This window comes from Suricata suricatta, chromosome 6 (genome assembly GCF_006229205.1).
Source record: "Suricata suricatta isolate VVHF042 chromosome 6, meerkat_22Aug2017_6uvM2_HiC, whole genome shotgun sequence".
NCBI classification, from domain to species: domain Eukaryota; kingdom Metazoa; phylum Chordata; class Mammalia; order Carnivora; family Herpestidae; genus Suricata; species Suricata suricatta.
Genome location: NC_043705.1, coordinates 141,379,400 through 141,404,387, shown reverse-complemented (window position 1 = coordinate 141,404,387; position 24,988 = coordinate 141,379,400). Strand labels below are relative to the sequence as shown.

General features: G+C 43.9%; 1 protein-coding gene across 1 annotated transcript in view; it reads right to left on the bottom strand.

The window, feature by feature from the left end:
• SEMA5A (semaphorin 5A) overlaps positions 1-24,988 on the bottom strand; it is a 364,913-nt gene that overhangs the window by 23,228 nt on the left and 316,697 nt on the right. Inside the window, exons 16-17 of the mRNA XM_029941086.1 lie at positions 7,209-7,434; positions 3,417-3,635 (exon numbers count right to left, since the gene is read on the bottom strand). Coding sequence (XP_029796946.1) covers positions 3,417-3,635; positions 7,209-7,434 — 445 coding nt within the window. The remainder of the gene's footprint in view (positions 1-3,416; positions 3,636-7,208; positions 7,435-24,988) is intronic.

The following is a 24,988-nucleotide window of genomic DNA, read 5'->3' as shown; positions in this document are numbered from 1 at the left end:
TTACACAGATTGGAATTGGGAGATCAAATTTTTCATTGATGTAAAGGATTTTCCATTAATCAAGTCATTGATTTTCAAATTTAATCATAATGAGAAAATGTATTTTTAAATAAGATACAGTGCCCGTTTGTAGCTGTTCTTTCCAGACCCAGTAGGACTAAGGATGAGTAAATTCACAGGGAGGAGAGTGTCCTAAATGAAGTAAAAATAGCCCTATTGCTGGATTAACAGCTTGGCACCTACATTCCTGAGTGCTGCCAACCCCTCCCTGGCAAGTTCCATCCCATTGTGTATTTAGGAATTTTCTACAAGGTGGGAGAGAAGATGGACATTTGCCCAATTCAGTCCCCTGAACTTGCTCATTCCCAAGTGGAGTGACGGGGGCCCCTCTGAATATTTCCATAACCCTCTGGAATTTTGGCTTTCAGAAAGAAAATGAGGATGGAGCTATTTCAAGACATTAAGGTTATGCACACATGGTACTGGCTTGACCATCAAATTGACTAAAATGAAAACAGCCCCCAAGTCATGTTAAAGGGTGTCTCTAAGACGGGCCTGAGCCTTACACTCAAGGCCCAGAGCAGCATCCAAACATTTGCAGGCTTGTTGACAGTGATGAGGGCTCATGTCTGGAACGGGGGGATGTGTGGGTGGGTGGAGGGATCCTGACATTCCCATCACCCTCCCTGTTCAGTTTATAACACGGATCCTAATCTAATGATGTCACCAACGAACACTCTCCCAGCTCCGGGAAGGAATCCTACTCTCTGTGCTGGGGCTGTGGGAAAGAACCGGCTCTGTGACCTTTCCCACCGTCTCAGCATCATTTGGTTGGAAGAGCCGAGGGGCTGAAGGGAGAAGTCTCTGGAGGCTGGAGAAATCCAGGCAGAGACAGCTGAGGAGGAGTGGAGCAGCCATAGGAACAAGGGCATTATTGGGATTCTTGGCTACAAAGTTGAGAACTCTGTATTTTCAGTTTAATGTACATTTATTCATCCAGCTGCCCATCCATCCAACTATCCAACCACCAATTTATCCACTACCCATCTATCATCCATTCACCCATTTATTCATCTACCAGTCCACCCACCACCCATTCACCCTCCCGCCTACCCACCCATCCACCATCTATCCATCACTCATCTATCCATCCATCCACCTATCTATCCACCCACCAATTCACTCAGCACCCTTCCACCATCTGTCCATCTATTTGTCCGGTCACCCATCCAACAAATGCCCACTGAGCACTGCTGCAAGCCACTTACTTGCTCAAGGAACTAAGAAACTTATTTGTACCTGTTGAAAACGATGCTATATTTTCACAGGCTTCTGTACCTTTGAAAACACTGTGCCTGGTGTTTGGAATGACCCTCCCCTACTCTGCATCCCTGCTTGTCTAGTTGGCCATCTCCTCTCTGTCCCTCAGGACCCAGTTCAGGGGCCACCTGATCGGGTTCACCACCATGATTCCAGCTCAATGGGTCCTTGGCTGATGTAGTCACTACATCTTGTCACTGGCCTAATAGTCAGTGACCATATTGGGTGGACATTATTCCCAAGGTGCCTCCTCACTAAACTCTAGGTTCCTTTCTTTCCTAGACCATGTCACTGTGCCCACGGGGAATCCTGTGAATGGTGCACATGAATAGGTGGGCTATCCAGAAATGTTTGCTGACACAATTGAAGGAAGGAAGGAAGGAAGGAAGCAAGGAAGCAAGGAAGGAAGGGAGGTCAAGTAACTACAGACTTGTTTTCTCATCATTCCGTGAAGGATCACTGAGAGCTGTTTCATGGGTGCCAGGCCTATGCTGGGAGCAGGTCTGTCACAGAAGTCCCTGCTGTCCTTGAGCCTTCACTCAACAGAGCCAAAGGCAGCTCGCACAGACGTAGACAGCGTTTGGGTGACTGTGTGGCATTGATGACAGGCTCTGACCATGAGAACATCAGGTGGAAGCAAGTCAGGTGCCAGAGCCACATCCAGAGCTGTGGCAGGGGGGACACAGAGGCTGGAGAACTGACTATGACAGACGGTGCTCAGGGCTGTGTCTGCACACAAGGCATCTTGTCTGGGAGGATGGAGGCTCTTTAAGCTCATTTATTAACCCTGTTACTGCTTCGTTTGGGAGTTCGTGGAATGAGACACCAGGTCTCAGGACGTGGATAACACAGCTTCTCTTGGCCTCCAGGAAGAAGAGTGTGTGTTTAGAGGACTGAACTCAGCACAAAGTGGAGGCCTGCTGACTGACTGAGGACATGAGGCGCTGGTTGGTTGGCGCTTGGTGGGTCATTCTTGATACCTGTCACCCTGGGGGAGGAGTCTGTGGTATAATCGGGGGGGGGGGGGGGGGGGGGGGGGGGGGGGGGGGGGGGGGGGGGGGGGGGGGGCGGCACCTGGGTGGCTCAGTCTGTTAAGCCTCTGCCTTCAGCTAGGTCATCATCTCACAGTTCCTGGGCTCAAGCCCAGCATCAGGGAGGGGAGGGGGAGGGCTCTGTGATGCTCAGAGCCTGGAGCCTGCTTTGGATTATGTATCTCCCTCTCTCTCTGGCCCTCCCCTGCCCACGCTGTCTCTGTCTATCAAAAATAAATTAAAAAAATTTTTAAAAATTGAAAGTGGGGGCGACGTCCCAGGACTGCTGGGCCCATCAGTTTGGGAGGAAGCCAGCCTCCAGTTTGGAGGACACACAGTCTCTCTCCAAGCCAGGACAGCAGGGCCGACTTCCCCATCAGGCACGATGCCGAGAGCCCAGGACCTTTATTGGTGTTCCCAGCAGCGATTTAGTTACTTTTAAATAAGGAGACAGAGAGGCGTCTGGGTGGCTCAGTCAGTTAAGCAGCCGACTCTTGATTCTGGCTGGGGTCATGATCTCATGGGCAGCTCTACCTGACAGCTCAGAGCCTGCTTGGGATTCCCTCTTCTCTCTGTGCCCCACGCTTATTCTCTCTCTCAAAATAAATAAACTTTAAAAAAAAAAAGTCAGGAGAAATAAATTCATATAATCCAGCCTAGGTTATATCTGTCTGTTTTACCACTGCAGTTAAGAAATACAATCAGTGCTGGGGCGCCTGGGGGGCTCAGTCAGTTAAGAGTCCGACTTCACCTCAGGTCATGATCTCACGGTTCGTGGGTTCGAGCCCCGCATTGGTCTCTGTGCTGACAGCCCAGAGTCTGGAGCCTGCTTCAGATTCTGTGTCTCCCTCTCTCTCTGCCCCTCCCCCACTCATGATCGGTTTCCCTCTGTCTCAATGATAAATAAACATAAAAAATTAAAAAAAAAGAAATATAATCTGTGATTTTTACATACGTCTCATCTCAAGAATAAAGCCAGGGAAACTGTGCGAGCCTCCCTAAATTAGAAGGGCTTCAAAGGCCCTTGATTTTTCAGACGTTTTCCAGATTACTCAACCCACTCACCTGGACAGGGCAGAATGTTGCACTCCTGGTATTCCAGGGAGGGGCCCAGGCAAGGCAAGCCCCCATACTTGGGCTCGGGGTTGTTGCAGACGCGCTTCCGGTTCCGGATGCCCCTGCTGCAGTCGCGGCTGCATTGTGACCACGATGTCCAGGCTGACCACGCCCCGTTGACGGTGTGGGCGGAGTATCTCCCGGCTCGCAGGAAGTCACCAGAAAGGCCTGCCAAGGAAAGGGGCCAAAGTGTGATTTTATTAGAAGTCCTCAGAGGAAGCTCAGTGCAAACTAACCTCACTGCCTCCGCTGCCTGCTTCGTTTCTAGAACTACACTCTCAGCATGGGTTGAATACTTTTGATGCTTCAAAACCCAAATGCAGGCGAACCATAATCTCCAAGCTTCTTTCTCCGTGGCTGCTACTGTGTAGGATGCAGCTGAGAACTAGATTTGTAGTCGTGGTCACTTTCTTACACAAGGAACGGGTCTTGGGGTTGCGGGTCACTTATTTTCCTGAGAAACTTCTTCCAAAGAAAACACCACTTTTTCACTTCCCCGAGGGAAACCTACGACAAAACCTTAGATTTTGTCCAGGACGAGGAGATACCCACCACTGGGGACATTCATCTGGAGAAATGAGGCATGATTCAGACATTTTTCTAAACCCATTCCTTTATCTGTGAGCCTTTCTGAAGTAAAATAACACTGGTGACAGTTTCAGAGTTAATTTGGAGTTAACTGCTTCGGAATCCCAGGCCATGGAGACACAGGTCTGTTCATGTACGGGGCAGAGCGCATGACCCGGAACTGACCACATCCGTGAATGGACTTGCCCCGTGGCCATGCTCCCATGCGGTTCCGCGCACACTGACCAGCAAGCGTGTTTCAGGGACAAATGTGGTGGTAAGAGCAGCGGCAGCAGTGACGAAATGTCTCGTTAGGAACGGGCTCTGCCTATGTTCCGTGTGTCTGCTCTGCCCTGAGCGCTCTACCCTGGGGAAGTCACTTAACTAGCCACAGTCAAAATTCCTGTTGGCTTTGGTGAAAATGGCTGCTGGCTTACAATATTAAATATATTCAGTATTCTCTCAGATGCTGGCAATGTGATGTGGGTTTTAACAAAAACTCTCAGGACGCGGCAAAGTTCCCGGGAGGTGTGACGAAGCAAATGCACTAACAGTCCTGCTGCTAAGCTCCTCTGTAGCTAAAAACTCTGGCTCAGAAACCTAGGACGGAGGCTCTTTTGAGAAAATGGATTAGAAATGTCTTTCTGTGATGAACCAGTAGTCTGTGGCTAATCAATATAGAAGCAACTATGCACAAACAAACCTCATTTTGGGCGGTTAGAGGCAAAGAAGTCCAATACTGTATTTCCAAGATGTCAATACCCAAATGTGTGGATGGTCATTAGAACCAGAAGCCCTGAAGACACAAGGCAGATGAATACTTGACCACCATATACGTTTGGAGGAAATATGGGATATCTTTTACAAATGTGTATCAAATTTGTTCTTAGTTTATATTATTATCATTGAAAAGAAATATCAGCTCTGGTTTTATATGTATCTGAGAATGAAAGGGTTAAAAAATAGATGTTCGGAAAAGACAATGACATTCCTGTAGGGACACACTGCCATTCATTGTCTCTTTTCCACTTAGATGTCATCAGAAAGAAGACTATTCACCGCCTGCTCTGAAATGAGAAAAAGAAGTGAATGACTTGGAGACGGGGTTGCCAGACTTTGCAAATAAAATAGAGAAAGCTCAGTGCAATCTGAATTTCAGATGAACAACAAGTAATATTTTAGGGTAAGTATGTCACAAATATTGCATGGGTCCTACTTATCCAAAAAAGATTCAATGGGGCGTATTTATATTTAAAAAATTCTGAAAAATATTTGAAGTTCATCTTTAACTAGGGATTTTGCAGTTCATGTCATAATGTTGAGACAGCACAGGCTCACCCCTTGTGGAGTGCGGGTCTTTCAAACGGGTCCTCAGCTCTCTCTTGATATTCCATCTTGTATCTTTTCTTCTTACAGTAGGGTTCACAGAAAAGGAGTGAATATCATCCTGCTTGATTTTCTACATGTATAGTATTTGCCTTGTGTAAATTGTTGACCTATTCACACAAAATTTTCCACTAAAGCAGGCTTTTTTTTTTTCCTCCAGAAATAATGAACAAGCTTATAGTTGGTGAGCTACAGTGAGCAGGATGGTTTGAGACCAGGAGATAGTTAATGTCGGAGCATCCAACCAGGTGTGGCTCTCAAGGGCGACTGCCAGGCCTCCAGTCCCGTGGGCTGGCAGATCCCAGCCGCGCCTGCTGTCCAGCGGGCTCCCGGGAGGGGGCCTGGACATCCGTGACCAGGGTGCCACCGGGGACCCTCACGTGGAGCCGCTGGGGAGCCATCTCCCTCCGGCAGTGCAGGCGGACGCTTATCACACCCGCATGAATTTATCCCGGCCACGTCAGCCCAACATGGCGACCGCCTCGGGGGCTCGGTGAGGCCACCCACTCTGGGTCTAGGGAGCCTTCTTTAAAAGTGACACTGATCGACCTATGAGTGCAAACATATGGTATCTATCCTTCTCTGCCTGACTTATTTCGCTTAACAGGAGAAACCTAACAGAGAACCATAGGGAGAGGGAGGGGAAAGAGAGCTGGGGAGAGTGAGGGACACAGATCATGAAAGACTACTGAATACTGAAAACGAACCATGGACTGAAGGGGGAGGGGGAGGAAGGGAAGGGTGGTGGTCATGGTGGGGGGCACTTGTGGGGAGAAGCACTGGGTGTTATATGGAAACCAGTTTGAAAATAAACTATTAAAAAAAAGTCACACTGATCGTGACTGTGCCTTCTATGCCACACTCATGTTGGGACGATACGGTGGCATCCTAAACACAGAAGTGCCAAAGAGCAGTCCAGGTGCACGATCTCACCGTCGCTGTTCTCACCCATCATGCTCTAAGAGCCCTCTGTGAACATCTCTTTCCTTTTCTGAATTGGATGGATTTTGTGAAAGTAGATGAGTGAGGCAGAAGTGATGAATCAGAAAGCAGAAATGAAGCTCTCTGGGAAGGCCAGGCTCACCCCGATTCCTGCAGTAGAGACAACTGAGCTCCAGGGGGAGCAAGTGAGTTAGCAGAGATGAGCTGCCCACTGGGGGGTTGGGGGGAGCGTGGAGGGTGCCTCTTCTTCAATATGGTATTGAAGGGATTAAAAGGGCAGAGCAATTTCAAAGACCGTTAAAGGATCCTCACAGGCTGAACTTTATAGCAGAAAGATCCTTCTATAAAGAGAAACACAGAGATGCACTTTCCTGGTCTTTGTCCAGTTTGGGGATAATCCAAGGAAAAGCTTATTTGCAGCTTACACTTTAGTGCCAGAGGATTCGTGGTGTATTTTCTGATATTAAATACATGTCCCCCAAACTATTCTGGATCTAGTGCGAAGGCAGTGCTATTCTGAGGGCTGAATCACAGGACCACCTGAATATAGAACTCTTTGCCATCCATTTGCTACAAAAGGCATTTGTGCACTTGTGGGATCGCTGTTCTAGATTGCTGAGGGGAAAGTAATCAAAAGGCAAAGGGTCCCTTGCTCAGCTGTGACCTTAGAGACGGGCTACCGACCCCCCGACCCCCGTCTGTGGGAGTCGGTCCTTCCCGGGAGCGGCTCACCATCCCCTCGCCCCCCGCCCCCGCCCCTGTCTGTGGGAGTCTGTCCATCCTGGGAGCGGCTCCCCGCCCCCCTCTCCCCGTCTGTGGGAGTCAGCCATCCCGGGAGCGGCTCACCATCCGTAGAGCAGCCGCTGGTGCCATCGCTGGAGCAGTAGCGCATCTCGATTCTCTGTCGTCCCACCTCCAGCAGATTGGGGTCCGGCAGGCGGGCTTTGCACGTGTAGCGGAATCGCTGCTCATAGTGGCCCCCGTTGTCCGAGATGTTGACCGGTGTCCAGGGCGTCCAAGGCGTGGTCTTCTTCAGCTCGGGGCACGGGTTGATATTGCAGGGCTGGTACTCCTGGGGGAGAAGGGGGGTGGCAGGTGCTTATCACAGGACATAAACTGAGTCCCGGGCTGCCTTCCTTCAATGAAAGACAGGGCTCTCTACGACTTCACGTCCTGACACCCACCCACTACTCTACGAAGTGAAAAACTCAGTTTTGTCAAATTGGGCATTGGAGAGCATATTCAGGGTTCAGGTCAGGCACAGAAGGAATCTGCTCAGGGGCACCTGGGTGGCTCCCTCGGCTAGGGGGTCGTACTCTTGATATTGGCTTAGGTCACAGTCTCAGGTCAGAGAGATGGAGCCCCACACCTGGCTTTGCGCTGACAGCACAGAGTCTGCTTGGGATTCTCTCTCTTTCTCTCTCTCTCTCTCTCTCTCTCTCTCTCTCTCAAAATAAATAAACTTTGAAACAAAAGAAGGAATCTGCACAGTTTATCCTGTGTCAACAAGGAGAATGAGACAGTAAAAGTCACCATACGTGAATAAGAATGATGAGCCCATAAAACTCATCATCTTTCCTTCACCTGATAAATAACCAAAACTGCTGATTGTTCCAATGTTAAGCTTAGCTGTTTTTTGTTTTTTTTTTAACAGCTTAAATAATGGAACCAAAACATTTTTTTTGGACAACTTAACGCTCAGAGAGATTTAGTGAATATTTTAAACTCTGGGATCACAGATTCTAAGCATAAGAGTAGTGGAGTATCCAAATGAAACACACAGTATGTAATAATTTCCTTTTTAAAACAATGTTTATTTGTTTGTTTGTTTATTGAGAGAGAGAGTGCAAGTAGGGGAGGAGCAGAGAGAGGGGGACAGAGGATCTGAAGCAGGCTCTGCACTGACAGCACAGAGCCTGATGCGGGGCTCCAACTCACGGACTGTGAGAGCATGACCTGAGCCGAAGTTGGACGCTTAACCGACTGATCCGCCCAGGTGCCCCTGTAATAAGTTCTAGAGTGGAAGTTCCACAGCATTTCCCTCGATACACCTCTGTTTCTCCTCCCTTTCCTCACTGCCAGGCATGTCCCTTGTAAGCCCAGGTGTGGCGTCCCGACCACTGAGCAGACTACATATGAAGCTGGAAGGTGTGGCAAAGGGGCATGGGGTGTGGTGGGGGGGGTGTGGAACTCAGGACTACAATCATTAAAATTCTTAAAGATTTATTCGTCAAGAATTCTAAACATAAAAAGCACTACATATGTGGGGTACAGGGTTTGACCTTGGACACAGCACTACCTTAATGTTCTTCCATTTCACAATAAAGGGTGTTTCCTGAGGAAAACCCAGAATACTTAATACACCCAGTTATGGCCATATTTTAAACTCATTTTTATCAATGCTAAACATAAGTGTTGAATAGCCCTCTAAGCTTTCTTATGAGAAAGAGAACCACTCTATCTTTCCCCATACCTTTTTTTTAATGCTTATTTATTTTTGAGACAGAGAGAGAGAGAGAGAGAGTAGAGGAGGCAGGGCAGAGAGAGAGGGAGACACAGAATCAGAAGCAGGCTCCAGGCTCTGAGCTGTCAGCACAGAGCCCAACACGGGGCTCAAACTCACGAACCACAAGATCATGACCTGAGCCGAAGTTGGACACTTAATCAACTGAGTCACCCAGGCACCCCTCCCCCATATCTTCTAGTCGAATATTTGCACATATATCCCACAGATCTCACAACTGGAATTTTCCAGGATCAGGTGTTATCCGTTAGCTGTGCACTATGGAGAAAAGAGGGGCTGGCCCTTTACTCCCTTCCCACCCCGTGTCTGGAACATTGTTGAGGACTTCCCATCTCCTATCATCTGAATGCGGTTATGAAGTTCTTTTGGTTAGATCAAGATCCAGCATTTTCACTGCTAAGTAGGCGGATACCAACCACAACCGACTGGGTGGCAAGCTGATCGGTTGCTGTTTCTTATCCGGGTCCCTCGCACACCAGAGTTTTGGGGGTGGTTGTATAGATTTCATGAATTCACCATTAATTCATCCCTGCTCCAACCAGGGATTCAGACCCAGTAAGAATGGTCTTTGTTGCTTTATGCTTTGAAAGAATACTCCTCTAATATGATATTAGAGTTTCCAACAGGAGAGAGAGTAGCCAAGTGTGTCCACACTGCCAGCTCTCTCTGGAAGCCTATTAAAATACCTACCTTGGGGCACCAAGGTGGCTCAGTCGGTTAAGCGTCTGACTTTGGCTCAGGTCATGATCTCACGGTTCGTGGGTTCGAGCCCTGCGTCAGGCTCTGTGCTGACAACTAGCTCAGAGCCTGGAGCCTGCTTCAGATTCTGTGTCTCCCTCTCTCTCTGACCCTCCCGTGCTCACACTGTCTCTGTCTCTCAATAAATAATAAAAAAAATTACATAATAAAAAAATAAAATACCTATCTTGTCATGGTTCTAATTGTTCTAACTGCTTCTCTGTACCCAGAATCCATTTTGTAAAGAATTTTATAAGTAATGCTCAGGAAGTCTTCATGTTTGTGGCATCACTGGGCTTTAGCAGAGAATCTGGAAAGTGTTTCTCTGATTTAATACCTTCTAGCCATTCCTTCCCCGCCCATGCCAGTGATCCTCATCTCCACACCAACACACCCGGAAGACAGATGACTTCATTTTCCTTTGTTTATAGCATCTTTTATTACGATATTATTTGGAAACTGCTCCCAAAATGAAAAAATAGCCTCAACGAATGCCATCAACCCAATTGCATGAAAAACTAGATAGAACACACTTGAGCTCTCTCGTTTTCTCTCGAAATGGAAGCCACATAAGAGGAAGACAATAAACCCTTGTCTGGGGTGTTCCAGGCTTACAGTGTGACAGCACTGCCATCCCCAGATTGAAAATGCCACATGCCACCCTCACCCTCTTCATCAGTCTGTGCCAGCCTAGCTGGGCAAGGGTCCAGGGCTCCGTGCTGAAACGGACTCAGAACATGTGTGGTTTATGGACTCCTGCTTAAAAAATGCAGGTCTTTAAGCCTTAATAAGTTCAATGTCACCTATAAAACAGTAAGACCCCCACATCTCAATCAACAAACATACAGGATGCTCCCAATAACTCTTAGCTTCTGTATGTTAGCAATTTCACAGTTTCTATGGAGGTGAAGTTTCATTTTTGAAATATGTGACTAGCAAATATGTTCAAAAGCTGGCTCAAGGAGCTGAGGAGGCCTCCATGTGCTGGTGACACATTCAGCGGGGCAGGGGGTCACGTGCCCCAGGGGTGGGCCCAGCTCCCAGATAAAGATCATTTTGGGCCGCTTAGATCTAGTCTCTGATAACAAAGTTTGTTCTTCTGTTCATTGTCTCTTCATCGTATGAAGTTTACCGTGAGACTCAGAACTTCTTTTTCCACCTGCTTTTCGAGGTTTGATTATGATGCATTCCTTTAACCTATCAAATTATGAAGTGGCGAGAGATGGCAGGACCAGTCAGTTGTATATTAGTGGCCAAAAGTATCAAGGGATTTGATTCAAGGGGGAGTGGTCCCGCACCTTAGCTGAATCTGCAGACTACCACGTGCTGAAAACCCCCACGATAACGACCCGACCCTGCGTGGAATGTGAACGGCATTACACCTGATGCTAAAAGTAGAAATTGTTTTTCAAGACGTTTCAGGGAGCTAATGACTATTACTTGTCACATGGGATTCTTGATATTCTGGTAGCGATCATCAGGTAAGAATGGTTACTAAAATTAATCCCGTTTTCTGCGTATATCTCTGAAGAAACTGAAATTGGGGTCTTAGACTGATGCCTTCACTCCCATGTTTATTGCAGCATGACTCAAAGTAGCCGAATATGGAGACCAACTAAGTGTGCATCTGAGATGAATGGAGAAATAAGATGTGGTATGCTGTGTGAATATCATGTGTAATATACAATAAAATGGATAATAAACAATATATACTATAATATATACTATTAGTCAGCCATACAAGGGAAGGACTTTCCCCACATATCCAGGCTTTTCTGCTTCCAGGTAGATTATTTTGGTCTTATGAGGCTTTCAAGGCTTATGGCCAATGATAATAGTTATCACTGGATAGACTTCATTCTAGAACATTCTACGGCCTTCCTTAAGAACAAAGGAAAAACACAGTTACTAGGTTGTCAGCCATCCTATATTTAAATCGAATTCTTCTACAGACATACACCGGCAGTGTCACGAAACTCCATGCAACATGTGAAGGAACACAGAACCCAAGCTTGAAGGTCTTCCCCACCTTCTCCCATGACAGACCTTTCATGCGTATGTCACAAGGTGGTAACAAGGGTCAACTGAAATCATTAATATGCAAACACTTGATAAACCACAGGAAGCCACATGAATGTGAGATATTGGTATTACTTCATGGGGAAACCAAAGTCTAACATGGATAGTCTGTCCCATTTCACTTTCCTTGACTCCAAGCCACTGAGAAAATCCTCAGCAAAAAACTGATCTCCAAACCTGAGTATTGTTTTCGATTTATTTCACCAAATGTATCAGCCCAGTATTACCATTTAGAATGGAAATTTGTTCTCTGAAAAGTCCCTGCAATAAGGCTAAAGAAAGAGTAAATGATATTTTCTGTACAAAGAAAAGAAAGAGCAAATGGGAATGTTCAGAGGGACTTTTTCTTGCCACAGGGTAGATCAGGCCCTCAGAAGATATTTGTTGAAATAGCTCCTTTAATTCCACTACTGTTGGCTAGTGTTCACAATGATACCATACATAAACTTTAGGGGTGGTGAAGTCAGCAAAGCCTCATCGAAGAATAGCAGGTATGACTGGGGAGAAGGCTACTCTATCCGGCAGCTAGATATCATCATCTCTGAGAGAAGAAGCCAGGGAGAGCAAGCTGGACCGTGGAACAAGCAGGACCACAGAAGCCAGTGGGTCTCCAAGGCTGGTTGGACATGATTGAATTGGGGATATTCTGAAGCCTTTTGGGGGAGGAAACAGTGCATAAAAGCCTTGTTGAGAGTTACAATGATCTAAAAACAAAATCCACCATTTTAAACAACTTGGATGGACCTTGAGGGCATTATGCTAAGTGAAATGAGTTGTACAGAGAAAGACAAATTCTGCATGTTATGGCTGTTGAGTCTAAAAAGGATCAGCTCAGGGTTCCTGGGTGACTCAGCCGGTTAAGTGTCTGACTCTTGATTTCAGCTCAGGTTATGGTCTCACAGTTTTGTGGGTTTGAGCCTCACCCTGGACTCTGTACTGACCCTGCAGAGCCTTTTTAGGATTATCTCTCTCTCTCTTTCTTTGCCCCTCCCCTGCTCATGTGTTCTCTGTCTCTCTAAAAATGAATACATTATTTTAAAAAATATTAAAAATTTAAAAAAGACAAAAGACAGACTCAGAGCAACATAGGTAGTGTGGAGGCTACGGGGGGTTGAGGAGATGGGGGAAGTGGGGAGATACCAGTCAAAGGTTACAAACTTTCAGCCATGAGGTTAACAAGTGTGGGGATCTAATGGATAGCATGGCAATTATAGCTAATAATATTGTATCACATAACTGAAGATGGCTAAAAAAGTGGATCTTACATGTTCTCAGAAGTGGTAGCTACGTGATGGGATGAAGGTGGTCACTTTACTCTTTGGGGGTAATCATTTTTCAATAATAAATATATCCCATCAACATGAGGTATTTATTAAATTGATGCAAAGTTATACGTTAGTTATTTCTGGAAAAAAATAAAACTGGAAAAACATAAAAATAAATAAAAGAAACAGTTGATGCAAGGAAAAACATAAATAATGGTTAAGAACAACTAAAAATAATAAATAATAAATCAAGAATGCTCACTAAAGCCATATTACACAATTCTCCAGATATGTGCCCCTACGTACTCTCTGTCCCAGTCAATGCTGAAAGAACTATGCACTTAAAGTCTAACCCAGCAGCTAGGAGGCGCTGACAGGAATGGCCCTTGGGGTCCATACTCTCTTCTCATCTGAATCAGCTCTTTCGTAATTCAGGCCACTGTCACCTCAGCCCTGGTTCACAGAACAAAAGCACGAATGTCACGGAAGTTTGTCTATTTCTAAGCCAGCTTCCACAATAGACAGGACATTTGTCGGGTTTACTTTTATCACCAAGCTTAAGTGTTGTGGTTGTTGATTTTTTGGGTGAGCGGATATATCATATTGATCAATTCACAAATAAGTGCATTCTGAGGGAATATGCATGAATCTGGGGAGCACATTTCTGTGGTAAAGAGGGGCTCTGTGTATTGTTGTTTATTTTTCCTTTGAAAAGCATTTCAATATCTATATTCCATGGGTTGAAAGTAAAATAGATGGTGACAATTCAAGAAAATTTTGATAGCGTGCACTCAGCACAAAGTAAGAAAATTACCCTTAAAGTCATTTTATGAATAGCTGAGGATATGAACTGAATTTATTCTCATAGGGAATATGCATAGTTTTCATATGCATTTATCAAGTTCTCTTCCAGCAACGAAGGTTGACTTGCTGAGACAGAAAGCCATTCTGCACAAAACAAATAAGGAAGAAATGCAGTCTGGCTTGCAAAGGGCCAGGTGCTCAAGCTGGGCACAATAGTAGGTCTGTGACCCCTGGCCCCTGTGGCAAAGAGAGCACAGACTGACGGGAAATCCTGGAAATGAGCTTCATGGTACCCAGTAAGGAAGAGAAATAAACATGAGATGATGGATTCAAAGTTCTGTGGTCACAGAATGACTTCCGCTTCTAACCAAGATGGCATAACAGAAATGGGATTAACTCTCTCACCAAAAAAATAACTAAAAAATATATGAAATGACAGGTCTTAAAACACTGGATACCAAGTAATGAAAGCCAGTGATTGCCAAGTGATGGGATACATCAGGTAAGCCCCACAACTGACCCTGCCTGCAACCTTGATGAGGTCTCCAGGCTGTTTGGAAGGGGAAGCCCAGGCACACAGACTAAGGATTGAGGAGACCAAGCTGAGAGGTGGAGGAAGCCAAAGGGGCTAGAGTTCTCAGGAGAGAGATGCACAAAGAAAACTCCAGTATTATGCAGAGATATCACCCCAAGCACCCAGTTGGGTACCAATCAGTGAATGCACATGAGGAAACCACACAAGTGCAGAAAGACCCACTTGCAAAGATCGAAGGGAACAGAGTACATTGCTTACACAGCGCCAGGTATAGTGCTCGCTCCTCAGAGCAAGAAAGAACCACCTTACAATTCACTGGGCATCCATTAGAGTACCAAGAAGGGTCTTGCCTTCACAGTGGGAAAAATCACCCCAAAACTCTTCTCTGATCTTAATAAACAAAGCCTAAGAAAAAGCCAAAATGATCATACTTGTTTCACATAACTTAATCATGTCCCAATGGAGAGCTTTAGCATAATTTCAAGAACACAAATGTCCCCTACACAACAAGGAAAAAAAAAAACCACAATGCCTCACACCTAATTTATAATGACCAGATACACAAAGAAGCTCCTGAAAAACACAAGCTATTATGAGGCGAAAAATCGGCCTATGGAAATTTCCACAGAAATGACACAGGTGACAGGAATTTGCAGTCCAGAACATTGAAACAGTTATGGTAACTCTACTTCATCTGTTCAAGAAGCTAGAATCAGAGTGAACACGGGAAGGAGAGACACAGAAGATAAACAGAAGAAATAAACTCAACTACACACCATATTTCCAGGTACATGAAAAGGGGATATCACATTTCAAGTCATCTGGGGTTGACATTAATCTGATATCAGAACCAAGAAAGACATTACAAGGAATGAAAACTGCATGTGAATATGTCACATGAATTTAAACACAAAAATGCTTGATGATATTTTAATTTAAAAAACTCCAACCTGCATGAAAAGGTTATTTCTCAGGATTAAGTGGTGATGATGTCAGGCATGCAAGGTTGCTTTAACATTTGAAATGTGATCAATGTAATTCACCATTTGTTAACATTCAAGAAAGTAAACTTATGAGATCATGTCAAAAGGTGCAAATATATCACTTGATAAGATCCAATATTCATGCCATATAGAAACTTCCCATCAACTATGAAAATAAATAGACTTCCCACATCTGATAAAGGACATGTATTAAAAATATACAAGCGACATCTTACTTAATGGTTAAAGCATGTGTGCTTTCTTCCGAAGATCAGAAACAAAGCAAGGATATCTGCCCCTACCACTTCTAGTCCATATTATACTGACAATTCCACTTCGCACAGCTAGAAAACAAACAGAATCACAAGTCATCTGTAATGGAAGAAAGAAGTAACTATCTTTTTATGCACAAACATTGTGCAGAATCTACCATAAAGCTACTAGAAGTAACATTAATTTATCAAGGCTTCAAAATACAGGATCAATATAAAATATTAATTTCATTCCTATGTATGAGCAATGGGCAATCAGAAATTAAAAGAATGCCATTTACAGGGGTTCTTGGATGGCTCAGTTGGTTAAGCATCTGACTTTGGCTCAGGTCATGATCTTAGAGTTCTGCTGACAGCTCACAGCCTAGAACCTGCTTCAAATTCTGTGTCTTGCTCTCTCTCTGCTCCTCCCCCCACTCATACTGTCTCTCTCTCTCTCAAAAATAAACATTAAAAAATTTATAACAAATAATGCCATTTAGAGTAGCATCAAAAATATGAAATACAATGCATATCACACATTATGAGCATGATTTGTATGCTACGGGAAACCAAATCCTCTAAACGATGCACAGAATCAATATAATCTTAATCACAATTCTAGAAGGCTTTTGCAGGTGGGTAAAAATTGACAAGCTGGTTCTAAAATTCATGCAAAGATAAAAAGTATCTATAATATTAAAAACATTTTGGAAAGGAAGAACAAAGCTGGAAGACTTCAACTTGCCTCCAAGACTCACAGAACTAAAATAACCAACATGTCATGGTGTCAGCATCAAGGTGGAATGCTGAACAAAGGAATTCTGGACTCAAAAGTCCAGAAATAGACTTGCATGTATATGTATTCAGTTTTGATAAGGGAGCAAAAGCAATGAAATATCCACATGTGAAAAGAAGACCTTTGACCAATAACTTGCCCCCTCTTTGGCAATAAACTCTAATGCACCATAGACCGATTATCTAAGACCATGAATCTTCCAGAAGAAAAAGCTAGAAGAATCCTTCTGTGAGCTTCGGTTAAGCAAGGATTTCCCAGCTCCATGCCAGAAACACTATTCCTATAAGAAAAACAATGACATTTGAATTATTCAAAATCAAGAACTTCTGTCCTATGAGGGCGTGCAGAGAGGGATGCAAGCCACACACTGAGAGGAATATTTGTGAACCAAATAAAAGATTCATATCCATTATATATTTAAAAAATGAAAACTCAACATTAAAAAAAAAACTTCATATAAAAATTGTCAAGTGATAGAAATAGACATTTCACATGATAAGATATATAGAAGACCAAAAAAGCATATATAAAGATGCTCAACACCATTTGTTGGAAAAAAGGAAAATTAAAACCATAAGGAAACTACCACACACCATTAGAATGGTTAAATTAATCATAAACCCCAAACCTGACCACATCAGCGCTGGTGAGCTTACAGAAAACCAGGACCTCCCTCTCTTACCCTGCTGGTAGAAATGTAAAATGGCATAATCCCTTCAAAACCTTTTGACACTTTCCTAACAAATTAACCATATATTCACCATGTGACCTTGACATCTTCTCCCTAGATATTTACCCAAGAGAAAAGAAAGTGTACGTCCACGGAAATACTGGTACACAAAAATTCTTCAAAGCTTTCCTGGGGATAGCCCAAAATAGAGACAAAATAGAGACAGCCCACATGTCTACAGCAGGTGAATATCTAAACAAATCATCTTCTATCCAAATAATGGATTACTCAGCAGTAAGAAGAAATGAACTGTCAACATATGCAACATAGAGGAATATAAAAATGCTCAGCGAACGGAGCCAGCGGGGATGAGTGACACTGTGTAACTCCATTCACGTAAAATGATGGAACATGAACACTGTTGAGTCAGAGAGATCAGTGGTCACCTGGGATCGGTGATGGGTAGGAGGGAGGGGTGACAAAAGGGAACAAGGAAACTTGGAGGTTGACGGACATGTTCATTATCTTGAGGGTGTCAATGGTTTCACGGATGTGCACATTTGCCAAAACTTTTCCAATTTTATACTTACACGCACAGTGTATTGTATGCCAATCATACCTCCATAAAACAATTAAAAATTAAATGTCCATGGAAAACAAGTCTTTTTCTAATAAATGATGGTTCCCTTGCTGATCAGAAGGGATATTCAAAGAGCTGTGTTTGCACATACACATTATGATTACAGGTCTACTTTTCATAACATTCCTGGTGGAGTCTTAGCAACAGAAACGCTTTACAAATGCAACACATGCACCACTGAGCCCAACTGTACTTGTCATCATATATGCCTGCAAAATGCTTTCTTCTTTTTATTTTTAATTTTTTTAATGTTTATTTTTGAGAAAGAGAGACAGAGTGTGAGCAGGGGAGGGACAGAAGAAGAGGGAGACACAGAATCTGAAACAGGCTCAGGCTCTGGGCTGTGAGCACAGAGCCCAATGCAGGGCTCACACTCAGGAATGGTGAGACCACGATGTAAGCCCAAGTCAGTTGCTTGCTTAACCAACTGAGCCACCTGGGCACCCCAACTACTTTCTGTCCATAATCGACGTAGCCAGTACCTGCTAGAGCCTATAGATGCACACGGAGCAACTGCATGCTTGTCATTTCACCTCTCCTCCAAGCAGTCTCTTGAACTGCAGTGCGTTGTCACACTCATACAGGCTCTTGAACATGAAGGGGTTAAAATCATCTTCCACGGCATCTGGAGGTTTTGAGTCACAGGACGGCTTGGGGGAAGAAGAACTCAGCCCCGAGGTCGGCTCCTTACTGTCCAGCCTTCTGCAAATCCGCAAACACTTGGAACATGTCTTAATCCATTCAGGCTGCTCTAACGACACAGTGCAGACCGGATTGACGGAAATGGGTCTCCCCCAGTTCTGGAGCCTGGGGGCCTAACGTGAGCATGTCAGCATGGTTGGGGGAGGGCCTTCTACTGGGTCACAGGTTTCTCTTTGCATTCTCATATGACAGAACCAGTGAGCTGACTGGGGCCAATAATTCCATGAGGCTCCACCTTCACGACCTAATCACCTCCAAAGGTCTCGCCCCGTAATACCATCACCTAGGCATTAGGTTTTCAACACACGAATTCTGGGGAAGCTGGGGGTGTGGGACACAAACACTCAACCTATAGAACATGTCCCAACAAGTGCCCGATCAGGGGTGACACAAGATGTCACAAGGATCTCAGAATCCTAAACACATTTTGACATCCATAGTCCTGCCTTGGATTCATTCACTGACCCAAAGTAATACTCAGCACATACACCTAAGTCTGTTTCACAGAAGGTGACTGGAGTTGATGTTCAAGGCTACAAGTCTACACTAGCTACTCCGAAAAGGCCAATGAGTTGGAGATTTGTATGAATATTCCTGATTTCTTTCCATTACTATTACTAGTCATGAAAGGCTAGTTTTTAAAATGTGAAAGTGACATGATAATGTGAGTATGTTACAGAAGGAGATTCCACTCTTCCAAGCAGTACCTGTGTGCATGCCAGCGGGCTTCCTCTGAATAAACTTTTACTGTCCCAGCTGCTTGCACCGGGTCTCCCTAGCCCATGCGTTCCTCAAGGGTTAAGCCTGGGGTTGATGCAACTTCCCCCTCGCGGGGTGTCTGCCACCCTCCTTGGCTCTAAAGAGGGAGAGGACTGGGCTGAATATCTCAGCGGCTTTCAAATGGGTGCATTCACTTTCAACAAACGGTCATCCTACGCGTGGTTTTCTTTTTTTTAAGCACAGGAAAGCAAGCAAATATTCCTCTGCTGTCTTACTAAAAAAGATGAGTGTTTGTGTATGTGTTAGATTATATATGTGTGTACATATATAAAAATGGAGCTGGTTTTCTCCCTTACACCTTATTTTAAGCATTCTTTTTTTATAACACTGCAGAAAGCCCAGGAGAATAAGAAAATCAGCACTGTCGTTGGAAATCTTTATTATAGAGGCTGTGATTTGTGGGCTATCTATAAACTTACATCTCAAATGAGAAGATCCATTTATTTATTTTATTCTCTCACTATAATGCCTTAAATTCGTAGTCTCTGAGAGTGAACATCAAGAATTCAGACAGCATTTTTTTTTTGTTTTTTGGGGCTTTTTTTTTGTTTGTTTTTTTGTTTCCTTCCCAAATCGACAACTGAAATGGGTGACCTTGAGCAAAGGAGCCCACCCTTTCCTTCCATCCCTCCACTTTGGCTGTAATACTTACTATCTGCTGATTCACTTGGCAAAATTCCTAAAGTTATCTTACAGAGATCCAGAACACTCAGTTCTCTTGTGCATTTCATCAGACATGTAGGATTGTAACTTCAGGCCCCTGACAGGAGTCATCCTCTTTGGAGGCCTGGGAACAGATGCTCTGTTTTCCGTTAGTCACCTGTACCCTGACACCTTGACCGTAATCACAGCTGTGATCTTCAGAGTACTGTGACAGTGAGCACCCCAAATTCCCATCACTGGGTGCCATGCCCCGTGTAATCCCCTCCCCATGACTGTGGCTGGGTCCTCGAAAGATGATGCCTTCGTGGCTCTCCTAATGAGATTCCTCCTAATCTAAGTCCTCCTTGCAGGGGAAAATAGAGAGATTGCCCTGGGTCTTTGAAGAAGTCAGCTGCAATGCTGTGAGGGGGAACGTGACCCGGAGCTAACAATGTCCTCCAGCCAATAGTCAGAATGAAAATGAGGATCTCAACCCCCAAACTGCAAGGAACTAAATTCTACAAACAACCAGAGAATCTGAAAGAGCACCCCGAGCCTTGAAAATGTTTGCAGCTCTTGATTTCAACCTGAGACTCTGAGCAGTGGGGCCGGTTCAACTGGGCCGCGACTTCCCTCCCATGGAACTGTGGCATAATTAGTTGTGTTGGTTTAAGCCACTAAATTGATGCTCATTTGTTACACAGCAGCAGAAAACGAATACACACTTATGTAACTATACATCTGTTTGTTATTTGTACATAGGAGGGAATCCATGACCTCCTTTTTTTTTTTCAAATATTCCAAGGATTCGATGTAATAGATAATTCAAATGAAGTTGATTTTTCTTATCTCTGGCCTCCTTTGACTCTAATTCTGGTCTTCCTCTGGCAAAAAGATAAAAGGATTGAATTCCTTCAGGGAAAAACTCATTATCTTCCTGCTATGATCTTCCAGTTCTCTTAGAAGAAAGTTTTGGCTAAAAGTTTTTTAAAAGTGACAATTACTTATTATTAATAGTACCTAGGAAAGTCAAGGTATTAATAAGAGACCTGCAGATTATCTACTAAGGTTGAGGTTGGTTGTTATAATTTAGGTTTTATTAAAGATGCCTGATGTCATCCAGAGTTAATTTTTTTAATTCAGCTTTATAGAATAGTGATAATACACATGTGTTGACAACCAAATTGTATTGCAACTTCACCAACTGCATTAAAGCTATAGATTTAATGGAAATCCACTGTGTTTGAGTGAAATATATTGGGTTAATACCTTTTGCTTTAAGGGCCTAAGCAGAATTTAAAATGGTGTTGTATTCATTCCACAAACGAGCTTTCGCTCAAGTACGTCTCTGTGGGATGCTTATGGATGCCACAGAGAACGGCATGTTGTCAGGAAAGATGGAAGCCACGGGCCCAACAACGTTAAATGGGGTTTCTTCAAACCAGGAGTGATCACTGCTCATTTTAGGGAAGTGAACGAGAGAGCACATTAGCACACGCTGTCGGGGAGGAAGCTATCTGGAATCAAAATTTCTCAAAAGTGAGAGCAATTTCATTGTTTATGATTGCTTCTGCAATCGACATCACTGATTCAAAACTGAAAATAGGGGTGCATCTGATATGAGTCACCCCCTCCAAACCTAACTAGGATTGCAAAGACTGAGGGTGGAGTCTTACATTCATAAAACTCTTAGCCCATTCGACTCCATGTCAGAAGGGGGGAAGCTGTCTAAAATATCCCCTTCCTTCAAGACCGTCGGTGGGTGGCTTTCCAGCAAGTGTTTGAGGTAAAGGGCATTGGCATGTCATTAGTCTTGCTCCTCAAGCAATTTCTTACATGAATTATTCATACGTGGGCCGGTCAGTTCTTTTTTTTTTTAATGTTTATTTATTTTTGAGAGAGAGACACACAGAGTGTGAGCAGGGGAGGGTCAGAGAGAGAGGGAAACACAGAATCCGAAGCAGGATCCAGGCTCTGAGCTGTCAGCACAGAGCCCGACACGGGGCTCAAACCCATGCATCGTGAGATCATGACCTGAGCTGAAGTCAGCTGCTTAATGGACTGAGCCACTCAGGCACCCCGAGGGCTGGTCAGTTCTTACGGGAAAGTGCCTTCACTTCCAAGTTTGTGGCCTTGTGTGATAATCAGGAAAGGCCACCAGGTTCATCCAGGGGGTCTAGTCCTTTAAAGGAGCACCTTAGCTTTCTCATCTGTAAAATGGGCATATGAACACATTGTATTGATTTGGGGATGTTAATGAGATAGTATGTTTACCGTGGTTATCAGTGAGCCTACGATGTAGGGCAACTTTAGTCTGCAGAGAGGCCTGGAAAAGAAGATGCAATGCACAACATGAAAGTAGTACGGGATCTCCAGGGGCGCTGGGTGGCTCAGTTGGTGAAGCCTCGGGCTCTTGATTTCGGGTGAGCTCGAGCCTGATGTCAGGCTTGGCGCTGTCACAGCCTGCTTGGGATTCTCTGTCTGCCCTTCCCTCTGCCTCTCAAAAACAAATAAATAAACAACAACAACAAAAAAGAGTAGGGACCCTGCACGGTTGGTTGGTCACTAGCCATCTTGAGAAACTGTCCTCTCGCAGTGCAGATGGCCACAACACCCATCATGACCCCAGCCAAGTCACCCTCAGGGGGATGGACTTATCTCATGGTAAAACAAGTTTGAATCTAACTTCCATCCAACTTTTCATGTATATATATCATTTCACTCTCTCTGTAATGTGATCATCTAGTGGAAATTTTTCTTCAAAATTTGCTCTTATCTGAGTTTACATAAAGCTGGCTTTTAATCAGTTCCTGTTCCTTCAATAATCAGCTAAGATTTCATGCTCTAAAAAATAGTAATAAGAACATCCATTTAATCTAAAACCCTCGCATCATGAATGATATATTTGGAACATTCACTGCTGTGGCCAAAGCCCTGCTGCCAGTTCACCTCACCAGTATGGAAACAGCTAGAACTCCTGGCTGTGGTTGCAGCTTCCTAAGCTGGAGTCCCATCATTAATGGGTCTGAGAAACAGAAAACATGTTTTATCGGCATCTTTTGCTGATAATTTAAATCAGAAGGGACTGCATTTTTTTTTCTCTTCCTTTGGCCAATTCACTGTGGGAAAATAATTAGTTCCTCAAATAAAGATCTTTAAGTGACTTTCTTTTTATAATTCAGATGGCTTAATTAGATTCCTATTACCTCCTGCATATTTCCTGCCAAAACTTATGGCTAATGACCTAGATATCTTAAATCAAACATTTGTAACATTTATATTTTTGAAATTAAGGATCACAGTAATATTGTCCAAATGGCATTTTCAATTAACAGAGTTATGAAAATAGAAGTATCATGTTATTTATCCTTCCTTCCCTCATCCATTCATCCATCTTTCAATGATCACTGTTGGAACAGTTAGTTATACCGCATGCAAGATGCTAGGCTGCGTCTTCAGGATCCCAGATGTTAGCAGTGAAAATAAACAGGGAAGTCCGAAGGAGACATGCAGGGTGAGAAGCCCACACCAGCTATGGGTCATGGGAGTTTACGTGCAGCAGGAACCAACCGGAAACCACACCGACATCTAGTAACTGAAGGCAGCAGGGTCAGTCCCACTGGCCACTCAGAGTGGGATTCGTGTCTGACTGACCAGTCCTATCCTAACAATGCTGCCCTCACAATCACTTGAGCAACTAGTCCTGGTGAAATTGTCCATGTCTTGGTACCACAACGTCACCCCTGCTACAGAACAAAATGAAAACAAAATGAAAACCCAAATACAATCTGAGCTCCTTGAAGAAAAGTTTCGTGTCTTGATCTGAGAAAATAAAAAGATTCAGAGTTGTTAAAGTATTGAGTATTCATCCCTATTCCTTTTCTTAATATGGTTAAAAGTTTTTGTGCCTCAGTTTTTAAATGTTCTAAATATAGGCACAGGGTCCCTGCAGTGATCCTAATGAAAAGAATAAAGTACTAGGAGGGCCTGTCCAAGACATGTGGCCACAATGGATGGCCATTTTCAATCCAAGAGCCAAGGCCTGGGTGGGCTCTCTGGCCTCCATCATGTCCTACTGCTTTTCCTCTCAAAGCTGGGAGCAGTATTAACAAGAAGGCCCCCAGTGTCCCAGCAAAAGAGATGCATTTCCAATCTGAGGATAAAAAGCCTTGCCCTTCCCTGCTAGAATCACAGTGATATAAATACACAATGGCTTTAATATGATCCTTCCCAACCAAACTATCACAAAAGTGAATATTCTGCCTAAAGGAAGTGACATCATAAAACAATAATTTGTCTATGGCCACTGTTTGATAGATTTATTTCTAAGATTTATAACTTTGTCTCTCAGATCTTAACTTAATGAGATAGTGATTTCTTAGGGGTTATAATTAAATCTACTTATTACTGACAATCCCATTGATGGAGTACATTTTTCCTTCCTTCCCTCCTTCCCTCTTTCCTTCCTTCCTTCCTTCCTTCCTTCCTTCCTTCCTTCCTTCCCCTTAAACTGTAGCCAAAAAACATTTCTTGTAACTGCTTTCTTGTTGGTGTTATTGTCTATAACCTAAGTTTTAGGTCACAATTCTGCTTCTTTATGCCCCACTTCTTACGAGTTTCTCTCTACTTCCATCTCTGTGACTATGTGAACAAGAGAAGATCAAGCCTGTTTGAGCAAGTATCAAGAGAATATTTAGACTTTTGGGGGCACTTGGGTGGTTCAATTAAGTGGCCGATTCTTCGCTTCAGCTCAGGTCATGATCTTACAGTTTGTGACTGGCAGCTCTGCGTCAGGCTCTGAGCTGACAGTGTGGAGACTGCTTGGGATTCTCTCTCTCTCTCTCTCTCTCTCTCTCTCTCTCTCTCTCTCTGTCTCTCTCTCCCTGCACCTTCCCCATTCACCCTCTATGTCTCTTTCAAAATAAATAAATACATAAATTTAAAATGAAAAAAAGACTTTGCAAGGACACAGTCTTTGCCACAAGGTTAGACAAAAAAAAAAAAAAATCTCTGTAACTCACCCGCTTCCTAAACCTGGCCTTGATCTTAGCCACTAGGTCTGATGTGGCTATTTTCCCACAAATGAGGACTTCTGTGGAATTAAATATTCCACATGTTGGAACCAAACTTACAAGTTAAACTTGAATATTTCTAGACTCGAATATACTTAATATATGGCAATGATATAAAACTTGACGTTTCCCATAAAAAATA